This window comes from Mesoplodon bidens (assembly GCF_964165515.1).
Source record: "Mesoplodon bidens genome assembly, chromosome: 8".
Taxonomy (NCBI): Eukaryota; Metazoa; Chordata; class Mammalia; order Artiodactyla; family Ziphiidae; genus Mesoplodon; species Mesoplodon bidens.
The window spans coordinates 105607706-105625277 of record NC_138165.1 but is presented as its reverse complement, the minus strand read 5'-3'; the positions used below and the strand labels follow the sequence as shown (position 1 = coordinate 105625277).

The 17572-nt window shown below is 46.3% G+C and overlaps 1 protein-coding gene across 2 annotated transcripts in view; it reads right to left on the bottom strand.

Moving 5' to 3' along the window:
• Positions 1-17572, bottom strand: part of ARMC9 (armadillo repeat containing 9) — a 142763-nt gene that overhangs the window by 62301 nt on the left and 62890 nt on the right. For both annotated transcript variants that reach the window (XM_081241624.1, XM_081241623.1), the window contains exons 16-19: positions 16683-16759; positions 15159-15233; positions 9243-9333; positions 5714-5769 (exon numbers count right to left, since the gene is read on the bottom strand). In XM_081241624.1, coding sequence (XP_081097750.1) covers positions 5714-5769; positions 9243-9333; positions 15159-15233; positions 16683-16759 — 299 coding nt within the window. The remainder of the gene's footprint in view (positions 1-5713; positions 5770-9242; positions 9334-15158; positions 15234-16682; positions 16760-17572) is intronic.

The window sequence follows — 17572 nt, the reverse complement described above, 5'->3', positions numbered from 1 at the left end:
GGTACAAAAGAAAAGCCAAGATATTTGTTTTTAAAATTTTTTTAAAAGATTTATGACAGGGCTTCCCTGGTGGCACAGTGGTTGAGAGCCCACCTGCCGATGCAGGGGACACGGGTTCGTGCCCCGGTCCGGGAGGATCCCACATGCCGAGGAGCGGCTGGGCCCGTGAGCCATGGCCGCTGAGCCTGTGCATCTGGAGCCTGTGCTCCGCAACGGGAGAGGTCACAACAGTGAGAGGCCCGCGTACCACAAAAAAAAAAAAAAAAAAAAATTATGACAAAAGAAGTTATAAAAATATGTCAGTAAATAAAAGATGCATCTTTAAAATAGTTGCAATTAAGGTGAAAAAGGATCAATATCTATAATATACAGAGAATTCATATGAACCGACATGGAAAGACAAATGCAATTTTAAAAATAGAGAAAGGATAGGAAGGTGAAATTACAGCATAGCAAATCCAAATATCCAATCAAATAAAGACACTCAAACTCACTACTCAATGGAGATGCAAAATTAAAATAACAATGAGATCCACTTTACCACCATTAGATTGGCAAAAATCAAAAGAGTAATGACACCTATCGCTGGTGGAGATGGAGGGAAAGGCTCCTCTCCTACTCTGCTAGTGAAATCTGAATTGTTACAGCCTTTCTAAAAAGCAGTCTAGAAAAATGTATTAACATTAAAACACACATACACTTCAACCCAGCAACAAAAGCCCATGTTAGTAAAAGCACCACTAAATAAGGATGTATTTGCAAAGATGTTTACTGCAGCATTGTCTGAAGTAGCAAAAATTGGGGAAACTGCACATGCACAGCATTAAAAGGAATCCCAACTGCTATGCTGGTTGATTCAGAGGGATTTCCAGAAGATATTAAGAGGGGTAAAAGGCAACACTGAGGATGTGTGTGTTTGCATCTGTGTGTTATTTTGTAAAACAAATACTGACAAAAACATCCAGGACTATGGTACATATGTTTGTGTACCTTGTAAGAAAAGTATGAAAGCACATGCGCATGCTAGGTTGTTAATATGGGTTTCGTGGGGGCATCACTGTGGGTCGGGAGAGGCAAAGGACAAAGCTCATGCTGCCTCCTCTAGAAGATGCCTTTCCTGCTTTCCTGACCACATCCTTCTTTCAGCAATCCAATCCACTCACCTTTCACCCTCGGTGAGGCAAAGTGCTGTCAAAACAGACACTTTCCAGTTTTCTCTGAGTACTCGGAATTTCTGCAGCACTTCTTGTTTCTATCACATTCACGGACCTATGAGCGCATGTTTATTTTCTATTATTTGCTAACTGTTTGTATATGTGTTTATATATGTCTCGCAAGAGACAAAATCATGTAGTGGTTAACAGTGTGGACAAGTCAGACCACCTGGGTTTGGTTCCTGGCTGCATCACTTAATTATCAGCTGCGTGAACTCAGCAAGTGACATATTTTCTCTGTTTCCCTGTCTGTGAAATGGAACAATAACAGCACTATCACCGGGTTCTTGTGAGGAATAAATGGATAAGTAGTACATGTAAGGTGCCTAGAACAGTGCCTGGCACGTGGTGATGCTACACAAGCTCTTATCAGGGTCTTTATTACCTCACCTATCTAGATTTTAAACTCTTAGAGTCATTTTAAACCATAGATACTCTTAAATTTCTTTTGGATCCCTTCCCCATTATTTCCTAGAAGAATGTTATTTTAAGGTCCTCAAATATTTGTTGAATAAGCAAGTGAATGGCTCTTAGATTTCAGAAGTCTATGGAGAAAGGAACTGCCGAGCACATACATGATTGTCACTTTTATGGCCACCAGTAAGTAAATGTCCATCGCTGATCTAACCCAGCCTTTAAACCTATTTTGTTAAGAGGGGAGAATATTTGTCTTAAAATCAATCTTCTGGAATAGCACAGAAACGCCTTTCATTTCACTTACAAAGCCACTTATGAGCTAGACACAAGGAACTCGCCTCAAACTGTAAGAAAACGTGAGCTATTGGTGGTGAGAATACTGGAATCAGGACTCCTTGTGATTCACCACTGACCCTTTGGGAACATATTATCTACGTTTAATATAAAAATAAACTGTATTAGATAATAACACATTTCTTCAAAGCACTAGGTGAGATGCGTTGGAACCCTTAAATTGTTGTTGTCATTTGTCCATTCTCTCCTAGGTACTGTCCAAGCTTATCTAGTGATAGTTTTTTTTTTTTCCTCTGGAGCTTTAAATGGTCCAAGAAGAGTATAAGAAGCAATTTAGAAAATAATGAAAACACCTGTCCTTCTGAGATGCCATCCTCTCTCTCTCCTCCTGCTTTGAATGTTCAACCTTTCCCGCCCAACTGGATCCTTCCCAAACAGCATTTTAACATGCTTAGGTATCTCCCAAATGAAAACAAACAAAAATGCCCCATTTAGCCACCATCCAACTCTCTTCCCCTGCTCATAGCCAAATCTGTGGGAAGAGCTGTATGTACTTATTAGCTCCATTCTCTTACTTCCCACCTGCTCCTCAACTACTCAGTTTGGCTTTTGCCTCATTAGTCTTCAAAAATGCTCAGCAGCCAACCTCCGTCCACTAAATCCAGCGTGCCCTTCTTACTTCTCGCCTCATGTGGTGAGTCTGCAGCTCCGGGCCCTGCAGATCCAGGCCTTTCTTCACCTCTCAGCCACACTTCCTCATCCCCAGACTTCACCCAGGGAATTTCCGGTGTCAACTAAGAGGGTGTAACTTTCCACACCTTTCTGCTATGTATATATAAGCAGGTATATAATTCATCAGGATGTGTGTTTATAAGTTTGTTTTTTGAAATTGAGTCATACTGCTCATGTTACTTTGCCATTTCCTTTTTCCATCTGACGTTGTATCTTAGACAGCCTCCAAGTCAGAAAAAAACTAACTCTAGTTAACTTTTTATGTTGGTATGTGTATGTATATATATTCAGGCATAACTAAATAAGTGTTAATACATCAGGACAAGTCATTACATTTTTACAAGTTAGAGGGAAAAATCAGATTTTGCATCTGGGGATCCTTGAGAGTCTCCAGCGGAGCAGGACCAGTGGCCGAAGTTGCAAGGGCACAGATTTCAGCTCAATGTAAGGCAAGGCAGCCATAATTTACCCTGGCCTCTGGCCCCTCCTAGAGCCATTTTACCTTTAGTGGCACTAAGCAGCTAACTGCAAACAGTGGCTTCGTTATCTGCGTTTTGGGTTTAAATAATTTTGCTGTCTCCTTCAAAGTTGTCACCTTGGGATTCCAACAACAGTGTGACTTGCACAACTGATTTTTGGAGATTTTCCTGTAGTCTAAGCATCTTTCACTTTCTCCCCACACCCATACCTCCCCCCACTCCTGCCCCCAGTTCCAAAAGTAACACCTGGCCTTGGGGAAAGCTGAGTAAAGTAGAGACCTGCTGGCTCCTTCCCAGGTCGTCCTGGCTAGTCCTCCACAGTACGCGTCAGGACCATGACAGAGGGAGAGCCCAGAACCTGCCGACCTGAGCTCATCACAGAGAGTCAAGTTTTGGCTCCAAATGACAGGTCCTTTCCTTATAATTTTCCAGCTAAACCCTTTCAAGAATCTTCTGAAAATTCTAGTTATCACAACAAATATTTTCAAACACTAGCTTCTTAAAATAAAAATCTGCATAGAGTAGCAAAAAGTCCAGAAAATTAAAGGATGTCTATATTCCTTCATTTACCATAGACTATAACTGTAGTTAGAGTCGACTATAACTTCCACAGGGAAATTTCCAGAAGTTGAATTCCCATCATTAACAGCTGAACCAGATGAATTTTCCCTTGCAGTACAAAAACAAAGGGGTTAATCGCAATAAAATAAAACCACCCCACAGTGATAACGGATAGGGGGGAAAAACAGATCATGAGGGGAGCTTTTTTTGGACAAAAAGTTATTGGAATTAAATAATTAAGATATTAACTCAAAGTATAATATAAAACAGTGCTGAAGGGCGAGACACACAGGCGGTGTCTTTTCACAGTCCTGAGAAGGCCAGTGAGTCAGGGAGCTGGGTTCTTTCCAGGGTTGGCAAACAATGGCCTGTGGCCGTTAGGCCAGTAATCTAAGAAGGATTTTCACATTTTTAAATGTTTGAAAAAAAATTTTAATGACACATAAAAATCATATGAAATTCAAACTTCAGGACACATTAAAAAGAAAAAAAGGTTTATGGCAACACAGCCACGTTCAACCATTCATGTATTGTCCATGGCTACCTTGTGTTACAACGGGTGGACCTGGGTGGATGAAACTGACGGTGTGGCCGGCAAAGCCTAAAATATTTACTAGCTTCCTCTTTATAGAAAAAGTCTGCTGATCCCTGTTCTAAACCAGATTTTACTGCCATCAGCTCTGTGTGAACTTAGGCTGGCCTCCTCCCTTCTCTGGATCCACCTTTGTAGAGGAAGGGGCCTGGAGAAGGTGCTGGCCAGTTCTGGAAGTCCAGAGCTGCAGGGAGCAGGGGTACCCGCTGGCGCCACCTACAGCCCATTAGGAAAATGGCAGGCGGGAGGCTGTCTGAAGAGGGACCATCACTCACAGATCTGTCCTCATTGGTGGAGCCGTCCTCGTTGGTGGAGGGCTCTTAAATGAACTGTCTCCCCTAGCTGATGCCATCAATGAACAAAAACCTGGCTTCTACACACCTTTTACATGGACAGACCACAACTCCAAAGAACAACTGATCTTCCAGCGTTCACTTCAGGAATAAATGCTCCCCACAAAATAGAGGGAATGCAAATCACTTATGACCACAGAGAACAAGAGAGGACAGCCATGTATGGGTTTTTTAGGTCTGAAGGAAAAATAATGAAATAGCTTGTCATGTGAAAATCCATTTACAGCCCATGAGTCACCATTCTCTACACCACCTACCTCACAGGACTCACTCAGACGCCCTCCTTCTGAACCTTCACGCTCTTAAAAACCAGGTAAGCAGATTTTTCACAGCTGAGGTAACCCACACCACAGGAATGCAAATGACAGGGTACAGTGGTAGGTTCTGCCAGCTCTGAACCACGCCCCGGACTCCCACCCTGGAGATTCTCCCAGGAAGCCTCCAGGCCCCACGTTCACACCCACGAGGAAGACAGGGGAGGCCCGCACCCCTTCAGAGCAAAAGACTCAGCTGAAGACCTGTCATCTTTCAGCCTCCCATCAAGCCAAGCGCCGCCGAGTGTGGCCTCTCCATGCTGGCTGCACCAAGCCCACCGAGGTGCGGCCGACAGTCTCCAGACATGCCACCCGCAAGTCCTCCCACCCTGCAGCCGCGTGTGGGTGGAGTCTAACTGCCCCCCGCCCCCTGCCCCCGGTCTGGGCTGGTCTTGGCACATGCCCCGAGCAGAACGCAGCGTAAGTGATGTTCTGAGGAAGCTTTCACTTCTTTCCCCTTGGAGCCCGGCCCCCAACCAATAAGGCAGTCCGGGATGGACCGCTGAGTGATTAGAGGCCACGTGGAGAGGGGCTGTGGCGGACGCGATGCCAGCTCAGACGTGGAGAAGAGCCACTGACACCCCAAGAGAGACCAGCAGGAAACCACCCAGCTGAGCTCTAGCCGACCCACAGAATTGTGAGAAGTAACGTAGCAGGGACTGAAAGCTCCGTTTCTGGACTAACTTTCCAAGGCAAGGAAGAGACTCAGAATAGTTGGCCCGAGTTTTCAGTGTGGTGTCAAGAGCCTCCAACTTACTTCATCATCTTCATCTTCGTCATCATCAGATTCAAGAACACCGTCCAGTAGCTCTTCTACAAAGAAAAAAATCAATGAGTACTGCAACCACAGTTGGGAGCCTTGGTCAACAAAATCCTTTAGCTGCTGCAGAGACAGGTAAACGAAGCCTGTGAGTCCCCGGGGCCAGAGCAGCTGACCTACTCAGCACCTTCCTTATTACCACTCATTTCTTGAACAGACGACATGGAAGTAAAGAAAGCCGGAGAGAAGAGGAAAGGAAATCAAACAGGAAATAGGAGGCCAGAAGGAAACAAAGGCGCTGAAGAGACTGTCCAGCACACTTAGGAAGGCGGTAGGTGCACCTAGACTTAACCAAACCCCAAAACCATTTCCTAGAAGGGAATCGGGAGAAACGCCAGGACTCCCGTTGTCCTCGACGCAGCCCCCATGCTGAAGGGAAGGACTCCACTGACCCGGCTGGACCGAAGCCAGCGGGACACTCACAGGGCTCGCATGCCTACCGTGGGCTGTGCCGTTGTCCCGGAAGCTACTTTGCATACTGGAGGCTGTTGTGTCACCTGCATCTGGGTGGGAGCTTGATTACCCAACTTCTATGCCCTCCCAGCCCCTGCTCCTTCCCACCTTCGGTACGTGGCTTTCACAGTGGGGAGGCTGCTATATTTACCAACTGTAAATTAAACCTTTCTTCTTCAAATATGGAAAGGCCTTTTTTTTTTTTTTTTTGAATCTCAGATATTTCATGAGGCCACAGGCTAGTCTAGCCACACTGCCCCCTCCCCTGAGCCTGGGGCTCAGACTCAACCTACTTTAGGAACCATGTGCAGTCCTGTGAACTCAAGTCCCTTACAAGCCTCAGCTCCTCCTCTCAGGGAGGACGGCGACGCGAGCCCTGCTTCCCACACTGCTCCCTGGGCTGTGGGCCCAACAACAGGGCGCTTGAGTTACCAGCATCCCTTCTTTCCTGAGGGCCCTCCAGGGAAGCCGGCTCCACCTTGCTCTGCCCAGTGACCAGTCAGGTCGCCCTGTCCTCTCTTTGGTGACCGGCTGGTATCTGCCGGTCCCCGTTGCTGAGCGCTGGAGTCACGGACAAAACTCCCTGCTGCTGCTGGCCATTCACTTCCACTTGTCACGTCACCAGGCCGGGAGTTCCCCTTAGGCTTCGCCAGAGCAGTCCTTCCCCTCCTGCGGGGTTAGAGTTCTAAAATACATGGGAATTTTTGTACTTGAGGACCTTAAAACTCCACTAGAAAAAGGGTGCTAGAGGATTGAGATGGACTTGAATTATGAAAACCCACGTACATGTTTTCATGTTCACTAAAATAAAACAAGAAAGTCGATACTCTAAAAAAAAGATTGTAAAATCTAAAACTAGATTTACTAGTTTAAGATTCACCTATCTTGAACTAGTAAATGACTCATAACGCACACTCGGCTATCAATTTCCCCTTGAGGATGAAGACTGGACTGGATGGAAACTCTCCAGCTCTCCCTCCTCTAGGTTTAAGCATGATGCGTGTAGATTCATTTTGACTTGATGGCTGTTGACAGGTATCCTAAGGTATTTATGTGTATGTATCTGGTCCTCCACCTAAATATTCAATGACTTTCTAATTTTGCTTCCAAGGAGCCGACTCCTGGGTAATCGTCTCTGGAGTCCTGCCACCGTCCTATGGATACAGAACAGCTTCTGTGCTTGAAATGAAAAAGAACTACTGTAGGCACTCCATTTAAACTGGAACTTCTGGAGCTGAGCAGGTGGAGCCCAAGTCTGTCCTGAATACACAAGGTTGTAAGGCTTTGGCTCTGTGCAGGACAACTTCTTGCTAAAGCACATCCCTTACAGAAACGTAGACTGACTCCTCGTCCTCACATTCGTTAGTGTGCCGGTCCAAGGGCCAGCTTTATGTAAGAGGAAGAGATGTTTTCTTGGCCAGAGAGACAAGGCACACTGCTTTCTGGCTGCCTGGGAGGAGGGAAGACTGACAAGGAAATAGAGGTGAGTGTGTCTTGACAGACTGACTGAAACAGAGTCAGCCTTGAAGAAGGTTCCCAACCCAAGCCTGACCCTGACGCTGCAGAGGACTCCTGGTCTGGGAGGGAGGTCTCGGCATAGCTAGTGACCTCAGAGCAGATAGGCGACAACTTTTCCCAGCATTCCCCTGCCTTCCCAAACTGTGGTCTACATAGAGAAGGTTAGGGAGTAACCTCGGCCAGGACTAAGGTTAGGTTTTATTTCCTTTTATTATTTTTTTCAATATGCCCGCCTAGCAGAATGGAAGTGCAAAGTCAGAAATGCAGTTGCTGCAGAAAATACAAATCTGTTCCTTCCCCACCTGAATCTGGGATGAATTATACTTGCTCCATAAAAACCAAAGGGGAGGACATTCAAGTGGAAATGGGCCCCCAGCCTGAAGGCAGCCAAGGCTTAACCTCACCGGCTGCTCTCCTGGCCGCCTCCTGTTGATGGGGAGCCCTCTAACCCCCGCCTTCCGCCTCTCCATTTCTGTGTTCCCCCGAGGTAGGGGTGCACACTGGAATCACCTGGGAGTTTTAAACACTATTCGTACCTGGGGCTCCTCCAGAGATTCTGATTTAATTGGCATGGGGTGCTACCTTGGGGGTTTTCAAATCTCCCCAGGTGACTGCCCTGTGCAGCCCCAGCTGTGAACCAGGAGCTGGGAGAGCCACCTGTGGGCTTCCTCCAGTGAAGGGCTTCAGGCATTTCCCTTTTGCTTGGCCTTGGTCAACCTGCTGCCTTGGAATTAGAGATCAGGAGATTCATTTTTTACCTGCGTTCGTGTGAGGAACAGAATCTGTGCACTTGGACTTTCAGTGATGTGGACAAGGGCATGCAGAAAGACGTAAGTGACAAACTTGACCCTGGATGCTGGCAGTGCCAGGTGCCTCTGGCTTGTGTACAAGTCAGGATCAAGGCATCAGGGGGCCACAGAAAGAGCTAAGAGCGTCCCCACCACCCGGTCCCATCCAAGGCTTCCTTTACCTTCCTTTCCTGCTTATTATGGGATGTGGGTGGTCACAGTAATGGAAGAAAGGGGATCATATCCTCCCACGTTGCTGGTTGGCAACATGAATTCTTCTGGAGTGAATGAACGTGGGAGGACGAGGGCCTTTTCCATGGTGGTGCCGGAAAGATGGGCATCTGTTTTCATTATCTGACCCTCGGACCCGGGGACAGCCGCCCTAGTGGTCTGGGGGAAATAATTAGGAGGGGGAGGCCCACATAAAGAGAACTTCCAGTTAGAAAAGGGTTTCTGCAACTGCTTTTGAACTCTCTTTGTTGACTATAAGCCAAAAGTGTGATGAGAGACTATTGATCATGGGACAAAGTGGCCTTGGTTACCTGGCTGAACTTCCATTTGTGGGTTCACTTGGGTCTCCTCACCTCCCTTAAGGCCTCTTGAATGAACTCTAAGACATGACAAGCCCCTCTGAGAAAGCCCATGTGTCTTTCTAGCATATGTGAAAGATTCAAAAGATACATAATAGATTCTTGCATTAAACAGACCTGAATTAAGCTGCTTGATGATAAATTCAATCTGGCGGATCATTTCAGCATTGCCTTCTTTGATGAAGCAGCAAAGGATGTCTTCCATTCCCTAGAAGGATTGGAGAGAGTAAGAGTTAACATTTCAGTTTTGGGGGGAAACTACTTTCCAATGGAGTTAGTTTCACCTAATCAAAAAAAACCCAGGGCTTCCCAGGTGGCGCAGTGGTTAAGAATCTGCCTGCCAATGCGGGGGACACGGGCTCAAGCCCTGGTCCGGGAAGATCCTACATGCCGGGGAGTAACTAAGCCCGTGTGCTACAACTGAGCCTGTGCTCTAGAGCCCGAGAGCCACAACTACTAAAGCCCTCAAGCCTAGAGCCCGTGCTCCACAACAAGAGAAGCCACTGCAATGAGAAGCCCGCGCAACCCAACGAAGACCCAATGCAGCCAAAAGTGAATAAATAAATTTAAACAACAACAAAAAACCCCAAAAAAACAAAAAAACTTTTTTTTTTCAGGAGGAAGGGATATGCACAATAAAAATCCTCTGCTCAGTTCTAAACATTCTTTTGTTGTTTTTACAATTCACAAGGAACTTATTTTATTCTTGGTTGGCTATCTGACCTAATTATAACACATTTATTTTTTAAAAAGCTATTGTAAAATTTTACTGTGTAAGTCTTCCTTTTAGCTCTGGCAGTATGTCGTTTGGGGAGGTGGTTTCTCTCCCATGTTTTCCCTGTAGTTATACACTGCCTTCTGGATTTTAGGGCCAAAAATGGTCTTTGAAAAGTAAAACCACATGTTCAGAGAAGTAAAAGAAGAAATAGAACCTCTTTTTAAACAGCCATCATTCTTTTTCTATCAAAATAATTACAAAGTCATTACAGTGTGTATTATTTACTACAAAACACTGACATCAGAATTGTCAATTCTGACTAACAGAATTCCAGGGCCATGTAGAGGTAAGATACTGATTTGACCATAAATGTCTATTTCCCCTCCTTCCTCTTTTCTGTGGGACTTGAATGTATGGTTGGAGCTGATGAGGCCTTCTTACCCCCACAAGGGGAAAGTGTATCTGATATTGAACCCAAAGCAGAGGGAGCAGAATACAGAGGTGCTGGTAGAGAAACGGATCAAGTGACGTGTGAATCCTGATCAAGCTGTGCCTGAAGCTTGTGCCTGAAGCTTATGCCTGGACTTTTCAGTTACCTGAGCCAGTAAGCTCCTGTTTAGGTAGGCCAGTTTGGAATCAACAGCTCTAACCGAATCAAAGAAGAAGTGCCAAGTGCAGTTTTGAACATGGTGAGTTCCCATGATCTAAAGCAGAGCATTACCTTCTAGAAAGGTTAAATCTGGACTGTAATGCTCATTTCCCCATAAACTAGCTGTGTGACCTTGGTCAAATTATTTAACTCTTCCCAGCCTTTTTCCTCAACTATAAAATAAGGATGGCAACTCAAGTTAACACGAGATTTTTAAAGGATATAATTGGGTGTTGGTTATGTAAATACGTATATTTGTCAAAATGCATTGAACTGTATATGTAAGGCTTGTGCATTTCACTGTTCATAATTATACCTAAAAAAAAAAAAAAAAAGAAAAAGCATCTAATCTGAAGACTGGCACATAGGAGATGCTTAATAAACGGTTGAAACTGTGCTTGCTGTGTCTGGTAGGGGTTTCTGGCTCAGAAGAGAGAGCTGGTAGCTGAAGCAAGGGAGCAAACAAGGTTCCCGGTGGCCCCAGAGTGAGAAGAGAAGAGGGTTAAGACAGAACCTTGGGGAACCTTTAGGTTGTTTCCTGTTTTCCACTATGATCAGTAATGCTGTGATGAATATCCTGATACATGAATCTTTGTTCATGTTTTTGTATGGAGCTTCAGAAGTGGAATTACTGGGCAAAGAATATTAATATTTTTGAGGACTCTTATACATACTGTCATATTGCTTTCTAAAAATGCCATATCAATTTATCCTCTCAGTAAGATTTCCACACTAATTTTTTCCCCCAATAAATTTATTTATTTATTTATTTCTGGCTGCGTTGGGTCTTTGTTACTGCATGCAGTCTTTCTTTAGTTGCGCCAAGCGGGGGCGACTCTTCGTTGTGGTGCACGGGTTTCTCACTGCGGCGGCTTCTCTTGTTACAGAGCACGGGCTCTAGAGCGCAGGCTCAGTAGTAGTGGCACACGGTCCTAGTTGCTCCGCGGCACGTGGGATCTTCCTGCACCAGGGCTCGAACCCGTGTCCCCCTGAATTGGCAGGCGGATTCTTAACCACTGCGCCACCAGGGAAGCCCTCCACACTAATTTTGAAAGGCCCACACATAATGGATGCCATGGAATACAGCAAACAGGCTTACCAACTGTGATGGACAACTGTTATATTTGTGGCTGATGAACACTTTTAAAAGAGCTTCTCTACAGTGTGTTCATTTCCCAAGGCCGCAGCCAGAATATTAGCATTCCCAGGCTCCCTGCAGCCAGGGTGCAGGCAGATGACCCGGGTCCTGCCAATCAACTGCACCCACGTGAGACTGATTCAGAAGTGGGCAGTGTGAAGAATCAGGCACACGGGGAACACACGTCCTTGTGACAGTTGGGCAGGCGGCATCCCGCCCTTCAGGGACAGCAGAGCAGAGTTTCTGGCACTGCAGCGTGAGCCTGGGCCCGGGGCATTGGTGCAAGGCACGGGGGGATATCACTGGAGCAGCCCCGGGGAGTCTGTGGGCATTTCTCCCTGCTTTGTGGCTTCTGAGCCCAGTTCCCTGGTTCTCCCAGAAACTCTTGAGAGCCTTGACAGAGCATCTGGTCTGCTCTAGCCCAGGGCGCAATGTTTGGCTGGGGTTTCGATCCCAGGGAAGAGCTCCTGGCCAACAATTACTCCAGCCCTGGGTGCAGGAGGCCTTGGGGTAGCATTAGGGTGGCCCTCTTGATCGCATCTGCTCTCCGGCCCCAGACCTTGGTGTTCTCTTAAAGTTTAAATGGGCCTCAGGGCACGCATGTATCTTTTTCTCCTTTTTTTTTTTTTTTTGTATTACTTTAAGACCACCATAGTGGCATTTGGTACTAATCTAAGTTTTATGTATTCTTTCTCATTTTCCACAAGCACACAAATGTTTTACACAGTTGCAAACACAGAGTTATTATAACGTCATATCCTGCTTTTATCCCTCATTACACAATAAAGTTCCCATACTGTCTCATACTGCTTTTCTTAATTACCATCTTCAATAGCTACTAATACTGTGAGCAAAAGAACCACAATTTCATCAGCAATTCCTCTGTTACCAGACATTTATGTTCTGGTTTTTCACTATTATAAAAATATTGAAATGAGCCTCGTCATGCACAGAGCTCTTCTCCTCTGCATCAATAACCAGAGGCAAAGGAATGAATCCAAAATATGTAGGTTTTCATAATTTTTCACATACACTGCTGGACTTCTTTCCAAAAGGACTGCGCTGACACACACCCGGCACGGTCTGAACATCAGTTCTTCCCTGGCTTTGCGTGTGAGCAGATGTTAGGGTGGTGAGAATACGGATGATGTTCTCCTCACTGTCTGGTTTCCTTTATTACTGTTATATGATAAAGGAAAAGGATGTAATACCCTCTATCAATCTAAAAACCTCTTCAAGGGTAAGAGTGAAATGAGAGGAAATCTCAGGGTTTTAGAAAAACTCTGTTGAAGCCCTATCCTCCTTTAGAGGCCTCTCTTACAAATAAATAGGTAACTACTTAGGTGAAGTGTCCAAAAGCTTCCTCCATTTGCTTATGACTTTGATCCCTGTTAAAATGCCAGAGGGAAGCGTATGCTACTTACACCTCTATCTAAGTGGTCTACGTTTTCTTTTCAAAGTCAACAATTCAGAGGCTGTCTAGAAACATGTCAGAAACTATAAAGGAAGATATTAATGGATTTAACTATAATTAAAGCTGTCATATAACCAAAACCCCATAAGTAAAAGACCAATGAAAAATTGGGGAAACATTTGTGATATACGTCAAAAGATTAATAGCCCTAATTTCCCTTGCGACTTCTTTGATCCAGAGGCAACTTAGAAGTGAGTGGCAGCCAGGCTCCAAGACGAAGCCCCCTCCTGGACTGCATGTTCCCGGGCCGTCCCTCCCACACTGCACCCGAGCCGGTCCTGTGGCCACTTCTCGGATTGGGTCATAAAGGAGACTGTGGCTGCTGTCTTGCTCACTCTCTGACTCTCTAGGATCCCTCAGGGAGAAGCCAGCTGCCATGTGGAGAGAAGCCCTATGCAGCAGTCCCCTGGCCAGGAGACGAGGTCCCCAGACAACAGCCAGCACGAGAGCGAGCTTGGAAGCGGATCCTTGTGCCCTCGGCTCCCCGGCTGAAGTCTTCACTAAAATCAAAGGAGAGACTCTTGGCCAGCACCACGCAGCTAATCTGCTCCCCAGCGTCTGTCCTATAGAAACTGTGAGGCAGTACTTTTTTAAAACCATTAAACTTTGGGGTAATTTTTTATGCAGCAATAGAAAACTAATTCAATTGTGCTGTTCAGTTTCCAAACATTTGGGGATTTCCTAGATGCCTTATTATGTTTATGTTTTTCATTATTATTTATTCAACCCTTTTTCTGCCCGTTACCTCTCTCCCCTCTCCTTCTGGGGCTCCAATGACAGACGTGTGAGACCTCTGGATATTGCTGCACAGGGCTCTGAGGCTGTCCCATTCTTCCATCTCTTTTCTCTCTGGCCTGGATGATCTCTAAGGGCCACCCCTCTCGTGTCCGACAACAGTGAGTCTCTTTTCCCCACTTGGTGCCTGTCCCTTTCCTGCCCTTAAGTCCGCCTTCTCCACATGCTTTTGGACTCCATGTCACCTCTGTTCTTTCTTTTTCTTCAACCTACATGTTTTTTTCCTTGTTCTCTGCCTTGGTTGACAATTCCTCCCTTTGACCTGAATGACCATAATGCAGAATTTAATCAAGTTTATCTTCCCCTGTTCTATATTGAAAAAGCAGATTTCTTTTTTTCTTTAAAAGCAGTAGGCAATTAAGTTTCCTTGTTTACCGTGACCACACAGAATGGATCTTAAATAAGTTTTTGTCTCTGGCATAACCGCCGATGTAACTGTAGATGACCCATTAGAAGATTTAGTAATTCTTCTAAGTAAGCAAAGCCAAGTGGAAGAACATGCCTCACTGGTCTCAAACTGAATTTAGCCTGCGTTCTGACGATGGAAATATATTTAATCCCTTCATTCTAAGCATTTAATACGCACACACGGTTTCACATGTCATAAGGAAAAAGGACAAAACTCCAGTGGTTTTGGTTAGATCTAGAAACGTTTGTCATCTCAAAAGAAGATGCTAATCACCTGAGGTTTGTTTTATGCTTCCAATATAAACACTAAAGTAAACACATTAAATATTCAGTTAACTCTTTTCCAACCAGAGAGTTTTATCAGTTTTATCTGTTCCACCTGATTGCTATCAGAATGCCTGCAGGTTAGAGGAGTGTTTTGATTGCCCCAGGTCTCACTGCCACAATTCCTCCAGGAAGCCTGGAGGTGAATTTGGGTGATGGTTTTCTCCATTTCATCATTTTCTTGCTAAGTTTCTCCTACTATGAAATCCATAAGCATTCCCAAAGCCCCCAAGTAAAATGAGTCACTTAAATTTTTAAAAATGTCTACAACTTTCCAAAAAATAAACCTTCTAGGAACTTCTGACGCTGTGGTTCTTAATCCTGTCGGCTGGGATCCCTTGAGAATCTGATAAAAACCACAAACTCTCTCCCCAGAAAACTGCAAATATGTATTTGGGATACAGTTTCAGGGAGTTCAGAAGCTATCTGAAGCCCTTCCCTGGGGCCCCGTCAGGAACCCCTTGTTCTAATAGCCTCTGAACGTGGCACTGACAGAAGCTGACCAATCCCAGGGCACGTTTTCTTACCATTGCTCTTGCTTCTTCACGAATGGATGGAATAGAAAGGATGCTGTACAGCGCTCCATTCACATACGGCTGTATCTTTAAGGGGAGAAAAAACAGTCATTTTCAGGTTCTCAAATACCATACAACCCAAACGTCACACACTAGCCTTGAGAACAGCCTGGCTATCGAGGAAGGCGAGCCCTGCCACCTTCACAGCTCCCTGAACTCCAGGAGGCAGGTCTCCAAGTGACAGACATCTCCACTGGCACGCCCCAGGGCAACAGCTAAAATGAAGAGTTCAAAACCAAGGGCATCATTCTCTCCCGAAGTTTACTCCCGTTACATGTCATTGCTGAATTAATGTCATCCTGATGACTCAGGCTAGAACCTTTGGAGGCGTCAGTGATTCCTCTCTCTTCTTACCCTCCAGTGTTGGGTCTCCAAGCCGTCTTTAGTGGGAACCCTTCTTTTCCATAGGTGCCGCTACAGTCCTGGTTCAGACATCATCGTCCATGACCTAGGCTACATGAGATCCCCAAAAGGGTCTCTCTGCCTGCTATGTTCACCCTTTAACCCAACCATTACATCATTGCCAAGATTCTACAGCAATGGGCCAAATCATCCCTCCCCCGACCTCGGGAACCTTCCGTAGAAACGACCTGGGAAGTCCTGACTCCTTACTACAGGACACAGGGCCCTTCAAGGTCTGGCCTCTGTACCGTCTTCCTCTGCTCCGTCCTGCCTGCCACTTGGAATTCACACTACACAGCTTCCACTTAAGGGACGGCCTCTATTTTATTTAAAAAGGGCTTGCCTCCCATTGGCTAGAACACCACATGGATGAGAGCAGAAGCCAGGACGGCCATCCTGCGGACAGTTCTGCAGGACTCTGACCCAACTGACACATGGGGTGAGCCAGCAGTGATGGGTGCCTAGGCCCCAGGGAAGCTCCGGCTTGGGCCCTCGAGGGGGAAGTGCGGCCACGTCCGCCGAGGACGGCTGTGGCACAGAGGGGTGAAGGCAAGCAAACGGGGCACCCCTGGGGGACTGGATAAGTGAAACGGGAGGGCTGCCAACAAGGGGCTGCTGTGCAGCAGCCAGAGTTAAGGACCTAGGCGTACAGAAAGCACCAGAGAAAGGTCCTAAAGACACAGTGAAAATGGAAGAAAAGGATGAGATTTAGAGGGCAATGTTATTTATACAAATTGAACACACCCATAATATTAAATACACTTTCAGGTTACATACATGTCCATGGACATATATTAAACCCAGCAGAGGAGTGTCAACATGGTAGGAGGAGTGAAGCAGGGGGAGATGACCAGGAGGAAAAAATAACCCCCGGGAGGGAGCAGCACAGGCCAGCGAACGGCAGTTGTGCTCACAAACGGGAAGCCAGGGAACAGCCTCCTGCTCTGGGTTCCAGAATTTAAAAATGATAAAAGCTCTGATGCAGCTTATACAAATACTTGGAAGAGGGCAAGTGCAGTAAGTACCCCGGGCCACCCTCCCCCGAGCCCGGGGCTTACGGCGCTGACTGGGTACCTCGCGGTTTTCATGGCCGAGCAGATCCGAAAGAACTTTCAGCACGAGGCCTGCCACCTTGGCACACATGTTCTTCCCTTTAGGAGAAAAAGAGAGAAACAAAACAGGACATGTCTAGGGCTTCCCTGGTGGCGCAGTGGTTGAGAGTCCGCCTGCAGATGCAGGGGACACGGGTTCGTGCCCCGGTCCGGGAAGATCCCACATGCCGTGGAGCGGCTGGGCCCGTGAGCCATGGCCGCTGAGCCTGCGCGTCTGGAGCCTGTGCTCCGCAACGGGAGAGGCCACAACAGTGAGAGGCCCGCGTACCGCAAAAACAAAAAAACAAAAAAACCCCCAAAAAACAAAAGCAGGACATGTCTAAACTCAGAGGCACAGTTTCAGGTCAGGCAGACTTGAATATGAACCTTGGCTCCTCTGCCTGTGAGCTGTGTGACCTTGGGTGAGTCACTTCACCGACTTGGGGCCCAATTTCGTCCTCTGGGGTCCCTTGGGGATTATAATGTCCACCTCAAAGGGCTATGTAGAATTAAGTAGCTCAGGATATCTCAGGATGTGAACACTAAAGTTTCCCAAAGCAATATGAGAAAAGGAGACAGGAGCATGAGACAGCAAGAGAGTATCAGTTTTTTGTTTTTTGTATTTTTTTTGGCCGAGCGCCATGGCACGTGGGACCTTAGTTCCCCGACCAGGGATCGAACCTGCGCCCCCTGCATTGGAAGCGCGGAGTCTGAAACACTGGACCGCCAGGGAAGTCCCGGCAGCTCAGTATAGGGCAGCACACTCCCAGTGCTCAGTAAGTGGCGGCGGTTCTTATTATTCAGGAGGTCAGAGCTGTTCACTACACTGAAAGCACGATGAGTCAAAGGGCCATGCTCTCCTCCCAAGTGCAC